Source organism: Babylonia areolata, chromosome 19 (genome assembly GCF_041734735.1).
Source record: "Babylonia areolata isolate BAREFJ2019XMU chromosome 19, ASM4173473v1, whole genome shotgun sequence".
NCBI classification, from domain to species: Eukaryota; Metazoa; Mollusca; class Gastropoda; order Neogastropoda; family Buccinidae; genus Babylonia; species Babylonia areolata.
This window is the reverse complement of record NC_134894.1, coordinates 1,150,401-1,175,389: the sequence shown is the minus strand read 5'-3', so window position 1 is coordinate 1,175,389 and position 24,989 is coordinate 1,150,401. Positions and strand designations below refer to the sequence as shown.

Sequence of the window (24,989 nt, the reverse complement as noted above, 5' to 3'; positions counted from 1 at the left end):
AAGTGACAGACACTGACACACTGACAGGGAACCAGACCATGACAGGACTGAAGTGACAGACACTGACACACTGACAGGGAACCAGACCATGACAGGACTGAAGTGACAGACACTGACACACTGACAGGGAACCAGACCATGACAGGACTGAAGTCACTGACACACTGACAGGGAACCAGACCATGACAGGACTGAAGTGACAGACACTGACACACTGACAGGGAACCAGACCATGACAGGACTGAAGTGACAGACACTGACACACTGACAGGGAACCAGACCATGACAGGACTGAAGTGACAGACACTGACACACTGACAGGGAACCAGACCATGACAGGACTGAAGTCACTGACACACTGACAGGGAACCAGACCATGACAGGACTGAAGTGACAGACACTGACACACTGACAGGGAACCAGACCATGACAGGACTGAAGTGACAGACACTGACACACTGACAGGGAACCAGACCATGACAGGACTGAAGTGACAGACACTGACACACTGACAGGGAACCAGACCATGACAGGACTGAAGTGACAGACACTGACACACTGACAGGGAACCAGACCATGACAGGACTGAAGTCACTGACACACTGACAGGGAACCAGACCATGACAGGACTGAAGTGACAGACACTGACACACTGACAGGGAACCAGACCATGACAGGACTGAAGTGACAGACACTGACACACTGACAGGGAACCAGACCATGACAGGACTGAAGTGACAGACACTGACACACTGACAGGGAACCAGACCATGACAGGACTGAAGTGACAGACACTGACACACTGACAGGGAACCACACGATGACAGGACTGAAGTGACAGACACTGACACACTGACAGGGAACCACACGATGACAGGACTGAAGTCACTGACACACTGACAGGGAACCAGACGATGACAGGACTGAAGTGACAGACACTGACACACTGACAGGGAACCAGACCATGACAGGACTGAAGTGACAGACACTGACAGGGAACCAGACGATGACAGGACTGAAGTGACAGACACTGACACACTGACAGGGAACCAGACGATGACAGGACTGAAGTGACAGACACTGACACACTGACAGGGAACCAGACCATGACAGGACTGAAGTCACTGACACACTGACAGGGAACCAGACCATGACAGGACTGAAGTGACAGACACTGACACACTGACAGGGAACCAGACCATGACAGGACTGAAGTGACAGACACTGACACACTGACAGGGAACCAGACCATGACAGGACTGAAGTGACAGACACTGACACACTGACAGGGAACCAGACCATGACAGGACTGAAGTGACAGACACTGACACACTGACAGGGAACCACACGATGACAGGACTGAAGTGACAGACACTGACACACTGACAGGGAACCACACGATGACAGGACTGAAGTCACTGACACACTGACAGGGAACCAGACGATGACAGGACTGAAGTGACAGACACTGACACACTGACAGGGAACCAGACCATGACAGGACTGAAGTGACAGACACTGACACACTGACAGGGAACCAGACCATGACAGGACTGAAGTGACAGACACTGACACACTGACAGGGAACCAGACGATGACAGGACTGAAGTGACAGACACTGACACACTGACAGGGAACCAGACCATGACAGGACTGAAGTGACAGACACTGACAGGGTACCAGACTATGACAGGACTGAAGTCACTGACACACTGACAGGGAACCAGACGATGACAGGACTGAAGTGACAGACACTGCCACACTGACAGGGAACCAGACGATGACAGGACTGAAGTGACAGACACTGACACACTGACAGGGAACCAGACGATGACAGGACTGAAGTGACAGACACTGACACACTGACAGGGAACCAGACGATGACAGGACTGAAGTGACAGACACTGACACACTGACAGGGAACCAGACGATGACAGGACTGAAGTGACAGACACTGACACACTGACAGGGAAAACACGCTGTCAGGCTCAGTGCATTGCCGTACAGGAAACTGTTGCTTTATTATCTCAGCCTTTGATCAGCCGCTGTTACGACCGCTACATGTTTTCTTTTGTTTCTCTAATTGTCGCCAAACTCTGCAGCAAATTCTTCATCCACAGACCGGGCCGCTCGGTTCTGGCTGCCCCCCTGAAAAATGAAATAACTATATATATATATATATATTTGTGTGTGTGTGTGTGTGTGTTGGTTTATTCATGAATTTAAAAAAGAAATTGTGCTTTCTTGTTCTGATTTTTTACTTATGTGCGTGTACTTTCTGAACTTCCAATGACATTTCAAAGTATAATAGTAAACTCCACTCATATGACGCATGTTCTCACATTGACATCCACATGTAACACACAATCACATATATACATACTTGTACAACACACACACACACACACACACGCACACACCAGTTTGTCCTGTATAGGGATTCTCTGTTCCACCAGCCAGTGGTACAGAGAGGACAGAGCACCAGAGTTGATGTCCTTCAGCTGCTGAGAGCCGGGCTGCTCGGTTGTCTCCCCTGAGTCCTGACTGCCGTCTGCCCAGAAACAGTGTGACGTCATTAGGCCTGACGATGGTAATAGCTTAGATCTGTGAGCCAAATATGTGTTTTTGGTCAAACCAAGACAGATTCTTATCACAACAAGTGCACGGTGTCTGTGTGTGTGTGTGTGTGTGATGTCCAGTAGTGCAGTGATCGTAGTGCTGGTTGATCAAAACGACATGGTTCGCTACAAATTCTAAATCACACATATTAATAATGATATTTATCGATTTGCCTTTGAATTCTTTTCTGCTTGTAAATTAAGCAAAAGTCATTCAACAACACATACTTTACTATGACCCACTAGTGCAGACTCTGGCAGGGAGTCGGATTCCTGTCCTGTGCAAACTACTACCCACCTATGCGGAGAAAACGAAAGTAGCTACAGCCAATAACCTCCCGGAAGTAGGTTACCTCCCCTCTGTATGCCTGACTAGCGCCCTCTTTTTCCGGCAGCCATCTTGACTCCTGATCCTGTGCTCTTCATACGGCTAAGTTTTTTTGTATTTTCTCTCTGTCTATCGATTCTTTGACACTCGTGCTTTGTGGCTGATGAAGACTTCTAACAGGTCACAAACTTGTTTTGCTCGTTTGGGCAATCTTCTAACACGTCACAAACTTTGCTCGTTTGGACAGTCGAGCTAAAATTAAGGTGCAGTCACAGTCATTAGGGCCTGCTACCTCAGGCTCTCTGAACACCATGTACAGGTACAGGCACAGTATTTGGGGCAGAAATGAAGCCTTGCGGCCTTTCCACGCCTCCTCCACTCCGTCCGGTCCACCCCAGACCACTACCACCTCCTCGGGTGTCATCTCTGGGTTTGTTTACCCACACAAAGGTCAGTTGTGCTGTTTCCTTTTTTGACTCAATCGATGACTGAGTGTGCGTTCCCAATGGGAAACCAACAGGGACATACATCCGCCGCTGTGCACACTCGATCCAATATGTTTTTCGTCAGTGAAGGCGGCCGAACAACGTATCCACGCCCCCCACGTGGCATGCCCTGACCGTCTCGCATCCAGTGGTGACTGTGGTGAGTCGGGATGTCCTCCCTCTAGGTAGGGAGGAAGGTGGACCACTAGGGGACACACGCCCATACGTGTGCAGCCTCCCCTTGTCCCCAACATCGAATTCAAAGGAGGCAACTTCCGCTTCGGCACCCCTGCCAGTGACTGCCACGATTACCTCCCTTGCGCCTGCACCGCCCCTTGCCCACAGAGCAGGTGCAAGCACAGCCCATTGAACTAAGGCAGCGCTAGTTTCTTCTGCCCCACCACCGGACTCTGCTGTTACCCAGACTAATATCGGCACTTCCACGTCGGAGTACTTCTTTATAACTCGATCCTGCCACTCGGCAGTGCTCGGGCCGATCTTGTCTATCCCTTTATCCATCAACACAAAATCTGACGGTTGGTCCTCTCGCAGGGGCTATTCGCGATTTTGGACCGACGTTCAGCTACAGGGGGACGCACATCCCACGGCAAGCCGACGGACTTGCCCCCACCCCTCAATATTCGTCCACGACGTCCGTAACACTGGCTCACGGCGCCGTTATGCCACGTGCCCCGACCGTTTCGCGTCCGATGGCGACCGATTCGACCTGTGTGCTCGCTCAATCAGTAGCGTGAGCAGCACTGACTTGAAGTTGTGTACCTTGAGTTGTGAATGGAGAGAGTTACCACTCTTTACTATTTGTTAATCATTTCATCTCCTGGCCTCATTGTTTGTTAATTTTCATATATATATAGATATAGATATATAAACGGAAATGTCCGACATGTACAACACCAACGTTGGCTGCAGACCTTGACTGTTGAGGTTGGAGATGACGGTGACGATGGTGGGGGTGGTGTGGGGGTCGGTGGTGTGGGTGTCGTTGCTGCGGGCCCCCCGACAGGCCGTGACGCGGAACCAGCCCCCACAGCCCTTGGTGACCCACCAGTGTGTGGCGTTGTGGCCATAGTGCTGGTACACCCTCACTGCGCCGCCCTGCCTCACCTCCATGCGACACCTGCCACGTCATGCAGCGCTGTTAGGGTGCAGGCAATGTGGTACACGTGATAACAGTGGTGTTAGGGTGCAGGCTATGTGGTACACGTGATAACAGTGGTGTTAGGGTGCAGGCTATGTGGTACACGTGATGCAGTGGTGTTAGGGTGCAGGCTATGTGGTACACGTGATAACAATAATAACAACAACCACATTAATAATAACAAAGAGACCCCAGTGAGTCTTTTAAAATGACTCAGCCCTGTAAAAGTGTTGTTTGTGTAGGTGTGTTGTTGGGGGGGGGGGGGGGGGGGGTTCGTATTATTGCCTTCAAATATACATCGCTTCTGTCAATGTTAAAGCACAGCAGCAAAATGTTCCACCTTAATGAAATTAAAATGTGTTTTGTAATTTTCAAATATATATAAAGTACAATTCTATAAAATAAACAGAATTTAAAACAAGAATTCCAAAAGGATTTTTTCCGACTGCAATCATTGTCCTCACACACGGCAAATCATGCTGAATCCAGCAACTAGAATAACCTGCCTTTCATCCGGGTTCCCGACTCGACAGTTGAATCAAAAGAAAAAACAAAAAAAGTCCAGTGGCGGTTTTCGAAAAGGTGATCAATGTTGATGGCCTGGAGAATGGTGATTAATGTTGATGGACCGGAGAAAGGTGATTAATGTTGATGGACTGGACTGGAGAAAGGTGATTAATGTTGATGGACTGGACTGGAGAAAGGTGATTAATGTTGATGGCCTGGAGACAGTTGATTAATGTTGGTGGACTGGAGAAAGGTGATTAATGTTGATGGAGAAAGGTGATTGATGTTGATGGACTGGAGAAAGGTCATTAATGTTGATGGACTGGAGAAAGGTCATTGATGTTGATGGCCTGGAGACAGGTGATTAATGTTGATGGACTGGACTGGAGAAAGGTGATTAATGCTGATGGACTGGAGAAAGGTCATTAATGTTGGTGGACTAGACTGGAGAAAGGTGATTAATGTTGATGGACTGGAGAAAGGTGATTAATGTTGATGGACTGGACTGGAGAAAGGTGATTAATGTTGGTGGACTGGAGAAAGGTGATTAATGTTGATGGACTGGACTGGAGAAAGGTCATTAATGTTGATGGACTGGACTGGAGAAAGGTGATTAATGTTGGTGGACTGGACTGGAGAAAGGTGATTAATGTTGGTGGACTGGAGAAAGGTCATTAATGTTGATGGACTGGACTGGAGAAAGGTGATTAATGTTGGTGGACTGGAGAAAGGTGATTAATGTTGATGGACTGGACTGGAGAAAGGTGATTAATGTTGGTGGACTGGAGAAAGGTGATTAATGTTGGTGGCCTGGAGAAAGGTTATTAATGTTGGTGGACTGGAGAAAGGTGATTAATGTTGATGGACTGGACTGGAGAAAGGTGATTAATGTTGGTGGACTGGAGAAAGGTGATTAATGTTGATGGACTGGACTGAAGAAAGGTGATTAATGTTGATGGACTGGACTGGAGAAAGGTGATTAATGTTGGTGGACTGGAGAAAGGTGATTAATGTTGATGGACTGGACTGGAGAAAGGTGATCAATGTTGGTGGACTGGAGAAAGGTGATTAATGTTGATGGACTGGACTGGAGAAAGGTGATTAATGTTGATGGACTGGACTGGAGAAAGGTGATCAATGTTGATGGACTGGAGAAAGGTGATTAATGTTGATGGACTGGACTGGAGAAAGGTGATTAATGATTAATGTTGATGGCCTGACTAACACAGACAGACAGACAGACAGACTGACTAACACAGACGGACTGACCAGTAGAAGGTCCGTCCCCGGGACATGTCCTGCTGCACGGCAGTGATGGAGAAGTCTGGGGGGAGGGGCAGGGAGGAGGTGACCACCCGCTGAGCAAAGTCCGGCCTGGACCTCAGCTCTGCCTCGTACACCTCGCAGTCCTCTGTCACGTCACAGTGTGTCATGTGTCACACCAACACCTCGCAGTCCTCTGTCACGTCACAGTGTGTCATGTGTCACACCAACACCTCACAGTCCTCTGTCACGTCACAGTGTGTCATGTGTCACACCAACACCTCGCAGTCCTCTGTCACGTCACAGTGTGTCATGTGTCACACCAACACCTCACAGTCCTCTGTCACGTCACAGTGTGTCATGTGTCACACCTCAGTCCTCTGTCACGTCACAGTGTGTCATGTGTCACACCAACACCTCGCAGTCCTCTGTCACGTCACAGTGTGTCATGTGTCACACCAACACCTCACAGTCCTCTGTCACGTCACAGTGTGTCATGTGTCACACCTCAGTCCTCTGTCACGTCACAGTGTGTCATGTGTCACACCAACACCTCGCAGTCCTCTGTCACGTCACAGCGTGTCATGTGTCACACCAACATCTCACAGTCCTCTGTCACGTCACAGTGTGTCATGTGTCACACCTCAGTCCTCTGTCACGTCACGTTGTGTCATGTGTCACACCAACACCTCACAGTCCTCTGTCACGTCACGTTGTGTCATGTGTCACACCAACACCTCACAGTCCTCTGTCACGTCACAGTGTGTCATGTGTCACACCAACACCTCAGTCCTCTGTCACGTCACAGAGGGTGTGTCATGTGTCACACCAACACCAATCCTCTGTCACGTAATGTGTCACTACTTCACAGTTGTGTGTAATACAGTGTGGTGTGGGTAAAAGACACAACAGTGCTGTGTGGAGAGGTGTCACAGTGGTGATGAGCACAGCGGGACTGTCAGACCTGGTGACAGCACACCCTGCACACAGCGGGACTGTCAGACCTGGTGACAGCACACCCTGCACACCCTGCACACCCTGCACACCACGGGACTGTCAGACCTGGTGACAGCACACCCTGCACACCACGGGGCTGTCAGACCTGGTGACAGCACACCCTGCACACCACGGGACTGTCAGACCTGGTGACAGCACACCCTGCACACCCTGCACACAGCGGGACTGTCAGACCTGGTGACAGCACACCCTGCACACCCTGCACACAGCGGGACTGTCAGACCTGGTGACAGCACACCCTGCACACCACGGGACTGTCAGACCTGGTGACAGCACACCCTGCACACAGCGGGACTGTCAGACCTGGTGACAGCACACCCTGCACACCCTGCACACCACGGGACTGTCAGACCTGGTGACAGCACACCCTGCACACCACGGGACTGTCAGACCTGGTGACAGCACACCCTGCACACCCTGCACACAGCGGGACTGTCAGACCTGGTGACAGCACACCCTGCACACCACGGGACTGTCAGACCTGGTGACAGCACACCCTGCACACCCTGCACACAGCGGGACTGTCAGACCTGGTGACAGCACACCCTGCACACAGCGGGACTGTCAGACCTGGTGACAGCACACCCTGCACACAGCGGGACTGTCAGACCTGGTGACAGCACACCCTGCACACAGCGGGACTGTCAGACCTGGTGACAGCACACCCTGCACACCACGGGACTGTCAGACCTGGTGACAGCACACCCTGCACACCCTGCACACAGCGGGACTGTCAGACCTGGTGACAGCACACCCTGCACACAGCGGGACTGTCAGACCTGGTGACAGCACACCCTGCACACAGCGGGACTGTCAGACCTGGTGACAGCACACCCTGCACACAGCGGGACTGTCAGACCTGGTGACAGCACACCCTGCACACCACGGGACTGTCAGACCTGGTGACAGCACACCCTGCACACCCTGCACACAGCGGGACTGTCAGACCTGGTGACAGCACACCCTGCACACAGCGGGACTGTCAGACCTGGTGACAGCACACCCTGCACACCCTGCACACAGCGGGACTGTCAGACCTGGTGACAGCACACCCTGCACACCCTGCACACAGCGGGACTGTCAGACCTGGTGACAGCACACCCTGCACACCACGGGACTGTCAGACCTGGTGACAGCACACCCTGCACACAGCGGGACTGTCAGACCTGGTGACAGCACACCCTGCACACCACGGGACTGTCAGACCTGGTGACAGCACACCCTGCACACAGCGGGACTGTCAGACCTGGTGACAGCACACCCTGCACACAGCGGGACTGTCAGACCTGGTGACAGCACACCCTGCACACCCTGCACACCACGGGACTGTCAGACCTGGTGACAGCACACCCTGCACACCACGGGACTGTCAGACCTGGTGACAGCACACCCTGCACACAGCGGGACTGTCAGACCTGGTGACAGCACACCCTGCACACAGCGGGACTGTCAGACCTGGTGACAGCACACCCTGCACACCACGGGACTGTCAGACCTGGTGACAGCACACCCTGCACACCACGGGACTGTCAGACCTGGTGACAGCACACCCTGCACACAGCGGGACTGTCAGACCTGGTGACAGCACACCCTGCACACCCTGCACACCACGGGACTGTCAGACCTGGTGACAGCACACCCTGCACACCACGGGACTGTCAGACCTGGTGACAGCACACCCTGCACACCCTGCACACAGCGGGACTGTCAGACCTGGTGACAGCACACCCTGCACACCACGGGACTGTCAGACCTGGTGACAGCACACCCTGCACACCCTGCACACAGCGGGACTGTCAGACCTGGTGACAGCACACCCTGCACACAGCGGGACTGTCAGACCTGGTGACAGCACACCCTGCACACAGCGGGACTGTCAGACCTGGTGACAGCACACCCTGCACACAGCGGGACTGTCAGACCTGGTGACAGCACACCCTGCACACCACGGGACTGTCAGACCTGGTGACAGCACACCCTGCACACCCTGCACACAGCGGGACTGTCAGACCTGGTGACAGCACACCCTGCACACAGCGGGACTGTCAGACCTGGTGACAGCACACCCTGCACACAGCGGGACTGTCAGACCTGGTGACAGCACACCCTGCACACAGCGGGACTGTCAGACCTGGTGACAGCACACCCTGCACACCACGGGACTGTCAGACCTGGTGACAGCACACCCTGCACACCCTGCACACAGCGGGACTGTCAGACCTGGTGACAGCACACCCTGCACACAGCGGGACTGTCAGACCTGGTGACAGCACACCCTGCACACAGCGGGACTGTCAGACCTGGTGACAGCACACCCTGCACACCACGGGACTGTCAGACCTGGTGACAGCACACCCTGCACACCACGGGACTGTCAGACCTGGTGACAGCACACCCTGCACACCCTGCACACAGCGGGACTGTCAGACCTGGTGACAGCACACCCTGCACACCCTGCACACAGCGGGACTGTCAGACCTGGTGACAGCACACCCCTGCACACCACGGGACTGTCAGACCTGGTGACAGCACACCCTGCACACAGCGGGACTGTCAGACCTGGTGACAGCCACACCCTGCACACCACGGGGACTGTCAGACCTGGTGACAGCACACCCCTGCACACAGCGGGACTGTCAGACCTGGTGACAGGACACCCTGCACACAGCGGGACTGTCAGACCTGGTGACAGCACACCCTGCACACCCTGCACACCACGGGACTGTCAGACCTGGTGACAGCACACCCTGCACACCACGGGACTGTCAGACCTGGTGACAGCACACCCTGCACACAGCGGGACTGTCAGACCTGGTGACAGCACACCCTGCACACAGCGGGACTGTCAGACCTGGTGACAGCACACCCTGCACACCACGGGACTGTCAGACCTGGTGACAGCACACCCTGCACACCACGGGACTGTCAGACCTGGTGACAGCACACCCTGCACACAGCGGGACTGTCAGGACCTGGTGACAGCACACCCTGCACACCCTGCACACCACGGGACTGTCAGACCTGGTGACAGCACACCCTGCACACCACGGGACTGTCAGACCTGGTGACAGCACACCCTGCACACCCTGCACACAGCGGGACTGTCAGACCTGGTGACAGCACACCATGCACACCACGGGACTGTCAGACCTGGTGACAGCACACCCTGCACACCCTGCACACAGCGGGACTGGTCAGACCTGGTGACAGCACAGCCCTGCACACCACGGGAACTGTCAGACCTGGTGACAGCACACCCTGCACACCCTGCACACAGCGGGACTGTCAGACCTGGTGACAGCACACCCTGCACACCACGTGACTGTCAGCACCTGGTGACAGCACACCCTGCACACAGCGGGGACTGTCAGACCTGGGTGACAGCACACCCTGCACACCCTGCACACAGCGGGACTGTCAGACCTGGTGACAGCACACCCTGCACACCACGGGACTGTCAGACCTGGTGACAGCACACCCTGCACACCACGGGACTGTCAGACCTGGTGACAGCACACCCTGCACACAGCGGGACTGTCAGACCTGGTGACAGCACACCCTGCACACCCTGCACACCACTGGACTGTCAGACCTGGTGACAGCACACCCTGCACACCACGGGACTGTCAGACCTGGTGACAGCACACCCTGCACACCCTGCACACAGCGGGACTGTCAGACCTGGTGACAGCACACCCTGCACACCACGGGACTGTCAGACCTGGTGACAGCACACCCTGCACACAGCGGGACTGTCAGACCTGGTGACAGCACACCCTGCACACCCTGCACACAGCGGGACTGTCAGACCTGGTGACAGCACACCCTGCACACCACGGGACTGTCAGACCTGGTGACAGCACACCCTGCACACCACGGGACTGTCAGACCTGGTGACAGCACACCCTGCACACAGCGGGACTGTCAGACCTGGTGACAGCACACCCTGCACACAGCGGGACTGTCAGACCTGGTGACAGCACACCCTGCACACCTGCACACAGCGGGACTGTCAGACCTGGTGACAGCACACCCTGCACACCCTGCACACAGCGGACTGTCAGACCTGGTGACAGCACACCCTGCACACCACGGGACTGTCAGACCTGGTGACAGCACACCCTGCACACAGCGGGACTGTCAGACCTGGTGACAGCACACCCTGCACACCATGGGACTGTCAGACCTGGTGACAGCACACCCTGCACACCCACGGGACTGTCAGACCTGGTGACAGCACACCCTGCACACAGCGGGACTGTCAGCCCTGGTGACAGCACACCCTGCACACCCTGCCACCACGGGGCTGTCAGACCTGGTGACAGCACACCCTGCACACCACGGGACTGTCAGACCTGGTGACAGCACACCCTGCACACAGCGGGACTGTCAGACCTGGTGACAGCACACCCTGCACACCCTGCACACAGCGGGACTGTCAGACCTGGTGACAGCACACCCTGCACACCACGGGACTGTCAGACCTGGTGACAGCACACCCTGCACACAGCGGGACTGTCAGACCTGGTGACAGCACACCCTGCACACAGCGGGACTGTCAGACTTGGTGACAGCACACCCTGCACACCCTGCACACCACGGGACTGTCAGACCTGGTGACAGCACACCCTGCACACCCTGCACACCACGGGGCTGTCAGACCTGGTGACTGCACACCACGGGACTGTCAGACCTGGTGACAGCACACCCTGCACACCCTGCACACCACGGGACTGTCAGACCTGGTGACAGCACAACCCTGCACACCCTGCACACCACGGGACTGTCAGACCTGGTGACAGCACACCCTGCACACCCTGCACACCATGGGACTGTCAGACCTGGTGACAGCACACCCTGCACACCATGGGACTGTCAGACCTGGTGACAGCACACCCTGCACACCCTGCACACCACGGGACTGTCAGACCTGGTGACAGCACACCCTGCACACCATGGGACTGTCAGACCTGGTGACAGCACACCCTGCACACCACGGGACTGTCAGACCTGGTGACAGCACACCCTGCACACCATGGGACTGTCAGACCTGGTGACAGCACACCCTGCACACCACGGGACTGTCAGACCTGGTGACAGCACACCCTGCACACCCTGCACACAGCGGGACTGTCAGACCTGGTGACAGCACACCCTGCACACCACGGGACTGTCAGACCTGGTGACAGCACACCCTGCACACCACGGGACTGTCAGACCTGGTGACAGCACACCCTGCACACCACGGGACTGTCAGACCTGGTGACAGCACACCCTGCACACCCTGCACACCACGGGACTGTCAGACCTGGTGACAGCACACCCTGCACAAAGCGGGACTGTCAGACCTGGTGACAGCACACCCTGCACACCTGCACACAGCGGGACTGTCAGACCTGGTGACAGCACACCCTGCACACCCTGCACACCCACGGGACTGTCAGACCTGGTGACAGCACACCCTGCACACCACGGGACTGTCAGACCTGGTGACAGCACACCTGCACACCACGGGACTGTCAGACCTGGTGACAGCACACCCTGCACACAGCGGGACTGTCAGACCTGGTGACAGCACACCCTGCACACAGCGGGACTGTCAGACCTGGTGACAGCACACCCTGCACACCACGGGACTGTCAGACCTGGTGACAGCACACCCTGCACACAGCGGGACTGTCAGACCTGGTGACAGCACACCCTGCACACAGCGGGACTGTCAGACCTGGTGACAGCACACCCTGCACACCCTGCACACCACGGGACTGTCAGACCTGGTGACAGCACACCCTGCACACCACGGGACTGTCAGACCTGGTGACAGCACACCCTGCACACCACGGGACTGTCAGACCTGGTGACAGCACACCCTGCACACAGCGGGACTGTCAGACCTGGTGACAGCACACCCTGCACACACGGGACTGTCGACCTGTTGACAGCAACCCTGCACACACGGGACTGTCAGACCTGGTGACAGCCACACCCCTCCCGCACACCACGGGGACCCCCCTGTCCGGATCCTGGTGACAGCACAACCCTGCACACACACGGGACTGTCTGACCTGGGTGAAAGCACACCCTGCACACAGCGGACTGTCAGACCTGGTGACAGCACACCCTGCACACCACGGGACTGTCAGACCTGGTGACAGCACACCCTGCACACCACGGGACTGTCAGACCTGGTGACAGCACACCCTGCACACCACGGGACTGTCAGACCTGGTGACAGCACACCCTGCACACCACGGGACTGTCAGACCTGGTGACAGCACCCACACCCCTGCACACAGCGGGACTGTCAGACCTGGTGACAGCACACCCTGCACACCAGCGGACTGTCAGACCTGGTGACAGCACACCCTGCACACCACGGGGACTGTCAGACCTGGTGACAGCACACCCTGCACACCACGGGACTGTCAGACCTGGTGACAGCACACCCTGCACACCCTGCACACCACGGGACTGTCAGACCTGGTGACAGCACACCCTGCACACAGCGGGACTGTCAGACCTGGTGACAGCACACCCTGCACACAGCGGGACTGTCAGACCTGGTGACAGCACACCCTGCACACCACGGGACTGTCAGACCTGGTGACAGCACACCCTGCACACAGCGGGACTGTCAGACCTGGTGACAGCACACCCTGCACACAGCGGGACTGTCAGACCTGGTGACAGCACACCCTGCACACCCTGCACACCACGGGACTGTCAGACCTGGTGACAGCACACCCTGCACACCCTGCACACCACGGGGCTGTCAGACCTGGTGACTGCACACCACGGGACTGTCAGACCTGGTGACAGCACACCCTGCACACCCTGCACACCACGGGACTGTCAGACCTGGTGACAGCACACCCTGCACACCCTGCACACCACGGGACTGTCAGACCTGGTGACAGCACACCCTGCACACCCTGCACACCATGGGACTGTCAGACCTGGTGACAGCACACCCTGCACACCATGGGACTGTCAGACCTGGTGACAGCACACCCTGCACACCCTGCACACCACGGGACTGTCAGACCTGGTGACAGCACACCCTGCACACCATGGGACTGTCAGACCTGGTGACAGCACACCCTGCACACCACGGGACTGTGAGACCTGGTGACAGCACACCCTGCACACCACGGGACTGTCAGACCTGGTGACAGCACACCCTGCACACAGCGGGACTGTCAGACCTGGTGACAGCACACCCTGCACACCCTGCACACAGCGGGACTGTCAGACCTGGTGACAGCACACCCTGCACACCCTGCACACCACGGGACTGTCAGACCTGGTGACAGCACACCCTGCACACCACGGGACTGTCAGACCTGGTGACAGCACACCCTGCACACCACGGGACTGTCAGACCTGGTGACAGCACACCCTGCACACCCTGCACACAGCGGGACTGTCAGACCTGGTGACAGCACACCCTGCACACCCTGCACACAGCGGGACTGTCAGACCTGGTGACAGCACACCCTGCACACCACGGGACTGTCAGACCTGGTGACAGCACACCCTGCACACCACGGGACTGTCAGACCTGGTGACAGCACACCCTGCACACCCTGCACACAGCGGGACTGTCAGACCTGGTGACAGCACACCCTGCACACCCTGCACACAGCGGGACTGTCAGACCTGGTGACAGCACACCCTGCACACCACGGGACTGTCAGACCTGGTGACAGCACACCCTGCACACAGCGGGACTGTCAGACCTGGTGACAGCACACCCTGCACACCCTGCACACAGCGGGACTGTCAGACCTGGTGACAGCACACCCTGCACACCCTGCACACAGCGGGACTGTCAGACCTGGTGACAGCACACCCTGCACACCCTGCACACCACGGGACTGTCAGACCTGGTGACAGCACACCCTGCACACCACTGGACTGACAGACCTGGTGACAGCACACCCTGCACACCCTGCACACCACAGGACTGTCAGACCTGGTGACAGCACACCCTGCACACCACGGGACTGTCAGACCTGGTGACAGCACACCCTGCACACCACGGGACTGTCAGACCTGGTGACAGCACACCCTGCACACAGCGGGACTGTCAGACCTGGTGACAGCACACCCTGCACACCACGGGACTGTCAGACCTGGTGACAGCACACCCTGCACACCACGGACTGTCAGACCTGGTGACAGCACACCCTGCACACCACGGGACTGTCAGACCTGGTGACAGCACACCCTGCACACCACGGGACTGTCAGACCTGGTGACAGCACACCCTGCACACAGCGGGACTGTCAGACCTGGTGACAGCACACCCTGCACACCACGGGACTGTCAGACCTGGTGACAGCACACCCTGCACACCACGGGACTGTCAGACCTGGTGACAGCACACCCTGCACACCACGGGACTGTCAGACCTGGTGACAGCACACCCTGCACACCACGGGACTGTCAGACCTGGTGACAGCACACCCTGCACACAGCGGGACTGTCAGACCTGGTGACAGCACACCCTGCACACAGCGGGACTGTCAGACCTGGTGACAGCACACCCTGCACACCACGGGACTGTCAGACCTGGTGACAGCACACCCTGCACACCACGGGACTGTCAGACCTGGTGACAGCACACCCTGCACACCCTGCACACCACGGGACTGTCAGACCTGGTGACAGCACACCCTGCACACAGCGGGACTGTCAGACCTGGTGACAGCACACCCTGCACACAGCGGGACTGTCAGACCTGGTGACAGCACACCCTGCACACCACGGGACTGTCAGACCTGGTGACAGCACACCCTGCACACAGCGGGACTGTCAGACCTGGTGACAGCACACCCTGCACACAGCGGGACTGTCAGACCTGGTGACAGCACACCCTGCACACCCTGCACACCACGGGACTGTCAGACCTGGTGACAGCACACCCTGCACACCCTGCACACCACGGGGCTGTCAGACCTGGTGACTGCACACCACGGGACTGTCAGACCTGGTGACAGCACACCCTGCACACCCTGCACACCACGGGACTGTCAGACCTGGTGACAGCACACCCTGCACACCCTGCACACCACGGGACTGTCAGACCTGGTGACAGCACACCCTGCACACCCTGCACACCATGGGACTGTCAGACCTGGTGACAGCACACCCTGCACACCATGGGACTGTCAGACCTGGTGACAGCACACCCTGCACACCCTGCACACCACGGGACTGTCAGACCTGGTGACAGCACACCCTGCACACCATGGGACTGTCAGACCTGGTGACAGCACACCCTGCACACCACGGGACTGTGAGACCTGGTGACAGCACACCCTGCACACCACGGGACTGTCAGACCTGGTGACAGCACACCCTGCACACAGCGGGACTGTCAGACCTGGTGACAGCACACCCTGCACACCCTGCACACAGCGGGACTGTCAGACCTGGTGACAGCACACCCTGCACACCCTGCACACCACGGGACTGTCAGACCTGGTGACAGCACACCCTGCACACCACGGGACTGTCAGACCTGGTGACAGCACACCCTGCACACCACGGGACTGTCAGACCTGGTGACAGCACACCCTGCACACCCTGCACACAGCGGGACTGTCAGACCTGGTGACAGCACACCCTGCACACCCTGCACACAGCGGGACTGTCAGACCTGGTGACAGCACACCCTGCACACCACGGGACTGTCAGACCTGGTGACAGCACACCCTGCACACCACGGGACTGTCAGACCTGGTGACAGCACACCCTGCACACCCTGCACACAGCGGGACTGTCAGACCTGGTGACAGCACACCCTGCACACCCTGCACACAGCGGGACTGTCAGACCTGGTGACAGCACACCCTGCACACCACGGGACTGTCAGACCTGGTGACAGCACACCCTGCACACAGCGGGACTGTCAGACCTGGTGACAGCACACCCTGCACACCCTGCACACAGCGGGACTGTCAGACCTGGTGACAGCACACCCTGCACACCCTGCACACAGCGGGACTGTCAGACCTGGTGACAGCACACCCTGCACACCCTGCACACCACGGGACTGTCAGACCTGGTGACAGCACACCCTGCACACCACTGGACTGACAGACCTGGTGACAGCACACCCTGCACACCCTGCACACCACGGGACTGTCAGACCTGGTGACAGCACACCCTGCACACAGCGGGACTGTCAGACCTGGTGACAGCACACCCTGCACACCACGGGGCTGTCAGACCTGAAAGGCGGTCAGGGAGTGACCGCACACTGTCTCCCTGTGACAGCACACCCTGCACACAGCGGGACTGACAGACCTGGTGACAGCACACCCTGCACACCCTGCACACAGCGGGACTGTCAGACCTGGTGACAGCACACCCTGCACACCCTGCACACAGCGGGACTGTCAGACCTGGTGACAGCACACCCTGCACACCACGGGACTGTCAGACCTGGTGACAGCACACCCTGCACACCCTGCACACAGCGGGACTGACAGACCTGGTGACAGCACACCCTGCACACAGCGGGACTGTCAGACCTGGTGACAGCACACCCTGCACACCACCCCAGACATCAAACGGCGTGTCTGTCATCGTGCAGCATCTTCCACACCATCAAGAACAGGCTGAGGCAGCAGGGCCACCTGGCCTGGTTATTACTGACCTCACCCCACACCTGTCCTTCAGTGACCCCACAGGTCACTGTGCTGACCTGACCCCACACCTGTCCTTCAGTGACCCCACAGGTCACTGTGCTAACCTGACCCCACACCTTCCTTCAGTGACCCCACAGGTCACTGACCTGACCCCACACCTTCCTTCAGTGACCCCACAGGTCACTTGCTGACCTGACCCCACACTTATCCTTCAGTGACCCCACAGGTCACTGTGCTGGCCTGACCCCAGACTTGTCCTTCAGTGACCCCACAGGTCACTGTGCTGGCCTGACCCCAGACTTGTCCTTCAGTGACCCCACAGGTCACTGTGCTGACCTGACCCCACACTTGTCCTTCAGTGACCCCACAGGTCACTGTGCTGACCTGATCCCATACCTGTCCTTCAGTGACCCCACAGGGTCAGAGAGCGGGCAGGAGGTCCAGGGGTGGAGGGGACAGACACAGAACCAGACATATCACTACAGTGTTCCACAGAACACACTGCTTTCACAGCCAGGCTTTGACACATTACCCACAGCCCTGGAGGGATCTGGTGACATTGCTACAGTGTTCCACAGAACACACTGCTTTCACAGCCAGGCTTTGACACATTACCCACAGCCCTGGAGGGATCTGGTGACATTGCTACAGTGTTCCACAGAACACACTGCTTTCACAGCCAGGCTTTGACACATTACCTACAGCCCTGGGGGGATCTGGTGACATATTGCTACAGTGTTCCACAGAACACTTCACAGCCAGGCTTTGACACATTACCCACAGCCCTGGAGGGATCTGGTGACATATTGCTACAGTGTTCCACAGAACACTTCACAGCCAGGCTTTGACACATTACCTACAGCCCTGGGGGGATCTGGTGACATATTGCTACAGTGTTCCACAGAACACTTCACAGCCAGGCTTTGACACATTACCCACAGCCCTGGAGGGATCTGGTGACATATCGCTACAGTGTTCCACAGAACACAGCGCTGTCACAGCAAGGCTTTGACACATTACCCACAGCCCTGGAGGGATCTGGTGAACAACTGTTGTTGGCGGCACCCAGTGAGTCTTCAGAGTAAAGGGAGAGGAGGAGGAGGAGGGGGGAAAGGAGGAGGAGGAGGAGGACAGGTGTGTGGCTGAGTGAAGTGACGATGTCCACAGAAAATATGTATTTCCATGTTTCCATCTTCCTTTTCTTATCTCAAGGCCTGGCTAAGCGCGTTGGGTTACGCTGCTGGTCAGGCATCTGCTTGGCAGATGTGGTGTAGCGTATATGGATTTGTCCGAACGCAGTGACGCCTCCTTGAGCTACTGAAACTGAAATTGAAACCATCTCAGGAATATAATCAACATCGTCGTTGTCATCGTTGTCATCTTCATCGACATTCCTATCACTGACCATGTGTTAGTTGAATGCAATGTGTACAACACATATATAACTGATTCGTGCAGGTCTGTGTCCCCGTTCATGGCCTGATGTCTGTCTGTCTGTCTTTTCTGTCACACCTGTCCCGTTGTCTGTCTGTCTGTCTTTTCTGTCACACCTGTCCCGATGTCTGTCTGTCTGTCTTTTCTGTCACACCTGTCCCGTTGTCTGTCTGTCTGTCTTTTCTGTCACACCTGTCCCGTTGTCTGTCTGTCTGTCTTTTCTGTCACACCTGTCCCGTTGTCTGTCTGTCTGTCTTTTCTGTCACACCTGTCCCGATGTCTGTCTGTCTGTCTGTCTTTTCTGTCACACCTGTCCCGTTGTCTGTCTGTCTGTCTTTTCTGTCACACATGTCCCGATGTCTGTCTGTCTGTCTGTCTTTTCTGTCACACATGTCCCGATGTCTGTCTGTCTGTCTGTCTTTTCTGTCACACCTGTCCCGTTGTCTGTCTGTCTGTCTTTTCTGTCACACCTGTCCCGTTGTCTGTCTGTCTGTCTGTCTTTTCTGTCACACCTGTCCCGTTGTCTGTCTGTCTGTCTTTTCTGTCACACCTGTCCCGATGTCTGTCTGTCTGTCTGTCTTTTCTGTCACACATGTCCCGTTGTCTGTCTGTCTGTCTGTCTTTTCTGTCACACCTGTCCCGTTGTCTGTCTGTCTGTCTTTTCTGTCACACCTGTCCCGATGTCTGTCTGTCTGTCTGTCTTTTCTGTCACACCTGTCCCGTTGTCTGTCTGTCTGTCTTTTCTGTCACACATGTCCCGATGTCTGTCTGTCTGTCTGTCTTTTCTGTCACACCTGTCCCGTTGTCTGTCTGTCTGTCTTTTCTGTCACACCTGTCCCGATGTCTGTCTGTCTGTCTGTCTTTTCTGTCACACCTGTCCCGTTGTCTGTCTGTCTCGCTTCAAGTTCCTCTCTGACGTCATATACTCACTGGCAGTTTCCATGGAAACAGCAGGACCCAATAGAAGCATCAGCAACAGCAGGGCCAGCATTGTTGCTGTGGATGTTGTGGTGTAGGTTCTGCACACACACACACACACACACACACACACACACAAGCAAACACACACACACACACACACACACACACACACACACACACACACACACACACACACACACACACGGGGTGGAGAGGTGTACAGCACTGTGACAGTGACAAACACAGGGACAGTGTCTGTGTGGTGGAGCCAGGCATCACCCGGAAACCCTCTCCCTCCCCCCCCCCCTACCCCCCCACCCCCCCACCCCTCCCCGCCCCCACGCTCTGTCTTATTTACATAACGTCGACAATCGCCTCACGTGACCGACCGACATCCCACAGGGAAACCGTCCCTGAAAACTGGGTCACGGGAGGTATCTTGACAGTGCACTGACAGCACGTGTAGGGCGGCACGTGGAGCCGGTCATTAACAACATGACCATGCTGGTGTTGGCTGGACATCCTGACAACATGACCATGCTGGTGTTGGCTGGACATCCTGACAACATGACCATGCTGGTGTTGGCTGGACATCCTGACAACATGACCATGCTGGTGTTGGCTGGACATCCTAACAACATGACCATGCTGGTGTAGGGTGGACATCCTAACAACATGATCATGCTGGTGTTGGCTGGACATCCTGACAACATGACCATGCTGGTGTTGGCTGGACATCCTAACAACATGACCATGCTGGTGTAGGGTGGACATCCTAACAACATGACCATGCTGGTGTTGAATGGACATCCTGACAACATGACCATGCTGGTGTTGAGTGGACATCCTGACAACATGACCATGCTGGTGTTGGCTGGACATCCTGAGAACATGACCATGCTGGCGTAGGGTGGACATCCTGACAACATGACCATGCTGGTGTTGGCTGGACATCCTGACAACATGACCATGCTGGTGTTGAGTGGACATCCTGACAACATGACCATGCTGGTGTTGGGTGGACATCCTGACAACATGACCATGCTGGTGTTGGCTGGACATCCTGACAACATGACCATGCTGGTGTTGAATGGACATCCTGACAACATGATCATGCTGGTGTTGGCTGGACATCCTGACAACATGACCATGCTGGTGTTGGGTGGAAAGTGACATCCTGACAACATGACCATGCTGGTGTTGAGTGGACATCCTGACAACATGACCATGCTGGTGTTGAGTGGACATCCTGACAACATGACCATGCTGGTGTTGAATGGACATCCTGACAACATGACCATGCTGGTGTTGGCTGGACATCCTGACAACATGACCATGCTGGTGTTGGGTGGAAAGTGACATCCTGACAACATGACCATGCTGGTGTTGAGTGGACATCCTGACAACATGACCATGCTGGTGTTGGCTGGACATCCTGACAACATGACCATGCTGGTGTTGGGTGGACATCCTAACAACATGACCATGCTGGTGTTGGCTGGACATCCTGACAACATGACCATGCTGGTGTTGGCTGGACATCCTGACAACATGACCATGTTGGTGTTGGATGGAAAGTGACAACATCCTGACTGACAGTGCTGCCCTCTACTGACAGAGCCAACCAGAAACGTTCACTCTGCTCTGTCAGCACTGCTGTGTTGAATTCTGTCTGGTTCCTGACTGCTGTGATCAGCTGACCAGGTCACTTGGCCTGACTGTGTGTCAGTCTGACCTGTCAGTCCGTCCGTCCGTCTGTATGGTGCTGCCTTTCTTTCGCGGTTATTTTCGTTGTGTCTGTCTGTGTCTGTCCCTCTGTCTGTGTCTGTGACTCTGTCTGTCTCTCTCTGTCTGTCTCTGTCTCTCTGTCTGTCTGTCCCTTCATGTGCAATGCTCCAACATCAGTGTCCTTGATGATATGATGTGTGTCAGGCTGTTCACTGTACGTCCAGGTCAAGCCGTTGGTGTTCACTTGTTCTCTACACTGGGTGTGTCAGGCTGTTCACTGTACGTCCAGGTCAAGCCGTTGGTGTTCACTTGTTCTCTACACTGAGGGTGTCAGGCTGTTCACTGTACGTCCAGGTCAAGCCGTTGATGTTCACTTGTTCTCTACACTGAGGGTGTCAGGCTGTTCACTGTACGTCCAGGTCAAGCCGTTGATGTTCACTTGTTCTCTACACTGAGGGTGTCAGGCTGTTCACTGTACGTCCAGGTCAAGCCGTTGATGTTCACTTGTTCTCTACACTCGCGTTGCACGTGCTGTGCTGCTGCTGCTGAGCTGAGATGTTCTGTGTGTGGGTGAGATGTTGCTCTAAAACACGTCGCTTCGTTGATTCAGCGGCTGACAAAGGAGTGTGAACAGGACTGAAATTTGAGGAGATATATGACGTCATGTGTAGTGTGAGTGACGTCACTGTTTCCTGTCTCATCCGTCACCTTCTGCATCATCATCATCGTCATCATCATTGTTGTCGTCACCATCATCGTCATCGTCATCATCATTGTTGTCGTCACCATCATCATCATTGTCATCATCATTGTTGTCGTCACCATCATCATCATTGTCATCATCATCGTCGTCGTCATCATTGTCATCATCATTGTTGTCGTCACCATCATCATCATCATCATCGTCATCGTCGTCGTCATCATTGTCATTGTCATCATCATTGTTGTCGTCACCATCATCATCATCATCATCGTCGTCGTCATCGTAGTCATCATTGTTGTCGTCACCATCATCATCATTGTCATCATCATCGTCATCATTCCTGGCTGTAAATCTTCCCGGTTTTACATGTAAAAGAATTTATATTTTTCAGCTTGTTTATACACTATACTGTTTTTTTTGCACGCTTGAAATGTGCTATAATTTTACCAATTTATTGATGTAAAATGTTGATGTTTTTAACTATTGTACTGTCTGATGCTATCATGTGGCCCAGGAGACACCTTTCACTGTATTTTGAAGAGGACATCAAATAATTTGATTGATTGATTGAGGACGTGAATCCGGGAGGTACAGCCCATGAAGGAAGAGTTGGTGAGGGGGGAGGGGAGACAGGGGGAGGTGGTGGGTGGTAAACAGGGGGTGGTGGTGGTAAACAGGGGGTGGGGGTGGGGGAACTGAACACAGACAGACAGACAGAACGGGGGGAGAAACTTATGAAATGTTCTGCTGTCAATCCCACGCGCATTCTCACACTCACATTCGTTCTTTTACATATAATTATCATATTGAACATCTGAATAAGACATGACTTGTTTTGGGTTACCTTTTAAAAAAAATTAAATGAATATTAAAAAAAGACTGAAGCAGACACACCTTGCCACCCTCTCCCTCTCCCCCTCCCCTCCCAGCCCCTCCCCTCCCAGCCCCTCCAAACAACAACAACAACAACAAGCAATGTCAGTTTGGACAATTGATGTTTATCGTAATCAGTAATTGCAGGATTTTGCTTGAACAAAATGATTGCTAAAAGCAGACAGCGCACGTACCTTGAGATGTCCAGTTATCCCCAGTGACCTCAGTGAGGGAGAGAGAGACTGACACACGGCTGATCATTCCTCTGTCACACTTCAGTGATGACTGGGGTCACACCTCACTGAACACCGCCACACACACCCCTCCCAGGCGGAAGGTGGGGGGGGAGGGGGGGAGGCGGAGGGGCGGGGGGGGGGGGGGGGTAATTAGTTTTTATGAAGGGGAAGGTGGGGGTGGAGGGGGGGACATACATCACAGCGCACGTAGCAAAGCAAACTACGTGCATGCTTGATGTGATGTGATGTGATGTGGTGTGATGTTATGTGGTGTGGTGTGATGTGATATGATGTGGTGTGATGTGATGTGGAGTAATGTGATGTGGTGTGGTGTGATGTGGAGTAATGTGATGTGGTGTTGTGTGATGTGGTGTTGAGTAATGTGATGTGGTGTGGAGTAATGTGATGTGGTGTAGTGTGGTGTGATCTGATGTGATGTGGTGCGACGTAATGTGGTGTGATGTGGTGTGGCGTGATGTGGCGTGGAGTGATGTGGTGTGGAGTAATGTGATGTGGTGTGGCGTAGTGTAGTGTGGTGTGATCTGATGTGATGTGGTGCGACGTAATGTGGTGTGATGTGGTGTGGCGTGGAGTGATGTGGTGTGGAGTAATGTGATGTGGTGTGGAGTAATGTGGTGTGGTGTGATCTGGTGTGATGTGGTGTTGTGTCATGTGGTGTGATGTGGTGTGCTGTGATGTGGTGTGGACTTATGTGATGTGGAATGATGTGGTGTGCTGTGATGTGGTGTGATGTAGTGTGGTGTAATGTGATGTGATGTGCTGTGCTGTGGTGTGGTGTGTCTGGGCGTGTACGAAGGCTACATGAGTGTGCTATTCGTGGTGTTCGTGTGTTCGTGTGTGTGTGTGTGTGTGTGTGTGTGTGTGTGTGTGTGTGTGTGTGTGTGTGTGTGTGTGTGTGTGTGTGTGTGTGTGTGTGTGTGTGTGTGTGTGTGTGTGTGTGTGTGTGTGTGTGTGTGTGTGTGTGTGTGTGTGTGTGTGTGTGTGTGTGTGCTGGTGGGTATGCACACCATCATTGTCAGAGATTCACTGACACCACCC

General features: G+C 55.2%; 1 protein-coding gene across 1 annotated transcript; it reads right to left on the bottom strand.

Moving 5' to 3' along the window:
- Positions 1 to 1,992: 1,992 nt before the first annotated feature.
- LOC143293344 (uncharacterized) lies at positions 1,993 to 23,953 on the bottom strand. The gene is made up of 6 exons (XM_076604119.1): positions 23,889 to 23,953; positions 20,400 to 20,488; positions 6,367 to 6,508; positions 4,364 to 4,569; positions 2,421 to 2,551; positions 1,993 to 2,148 (listed from the first exon to the last, which is right to left on the bottom strand). Exons 2-6 carry the CDS (start codon positions 20,458 to 20,460, stop codon positions 2,080 to 2,082), a joined length of 609 nt encoding a protein of 202 aa, XP_076460234.1. The 5' UTR covers positions 20,461 to 20,488; positions 23,889 to 23,953; the 3' UTR covers positions 1,993 to 2,079.
- Positions 23,954 to 24,989: the final 1,036 nt, after the last annotated feature.

Excerpts from the sequence above, each read along its gene's own strand:
- LOC143293344 (XM_076604119.1), bottom strand. The coding sequence starts at position 20,460 with ATGCTGGCCCTGCTGTTGCTGATGCTTCTATTGGGTCCTGCTGTTTCC. Across the intron at positions 6,509-20,399 it reads TGTTTCCATGGAAACTGCCA|AGGACTGCGAGGTGTACGAG; the intron begins GTGAGTATATGA and ends GTGACGTGACAG. Across the intron at positions 2,149-2,420 it reads TCCCTATACAGGACAAACTG|GGGGGCAGCCAGAACCGAGC; the intron begins GTGTGTGCGTGT and ends TTCATTTTTCAG.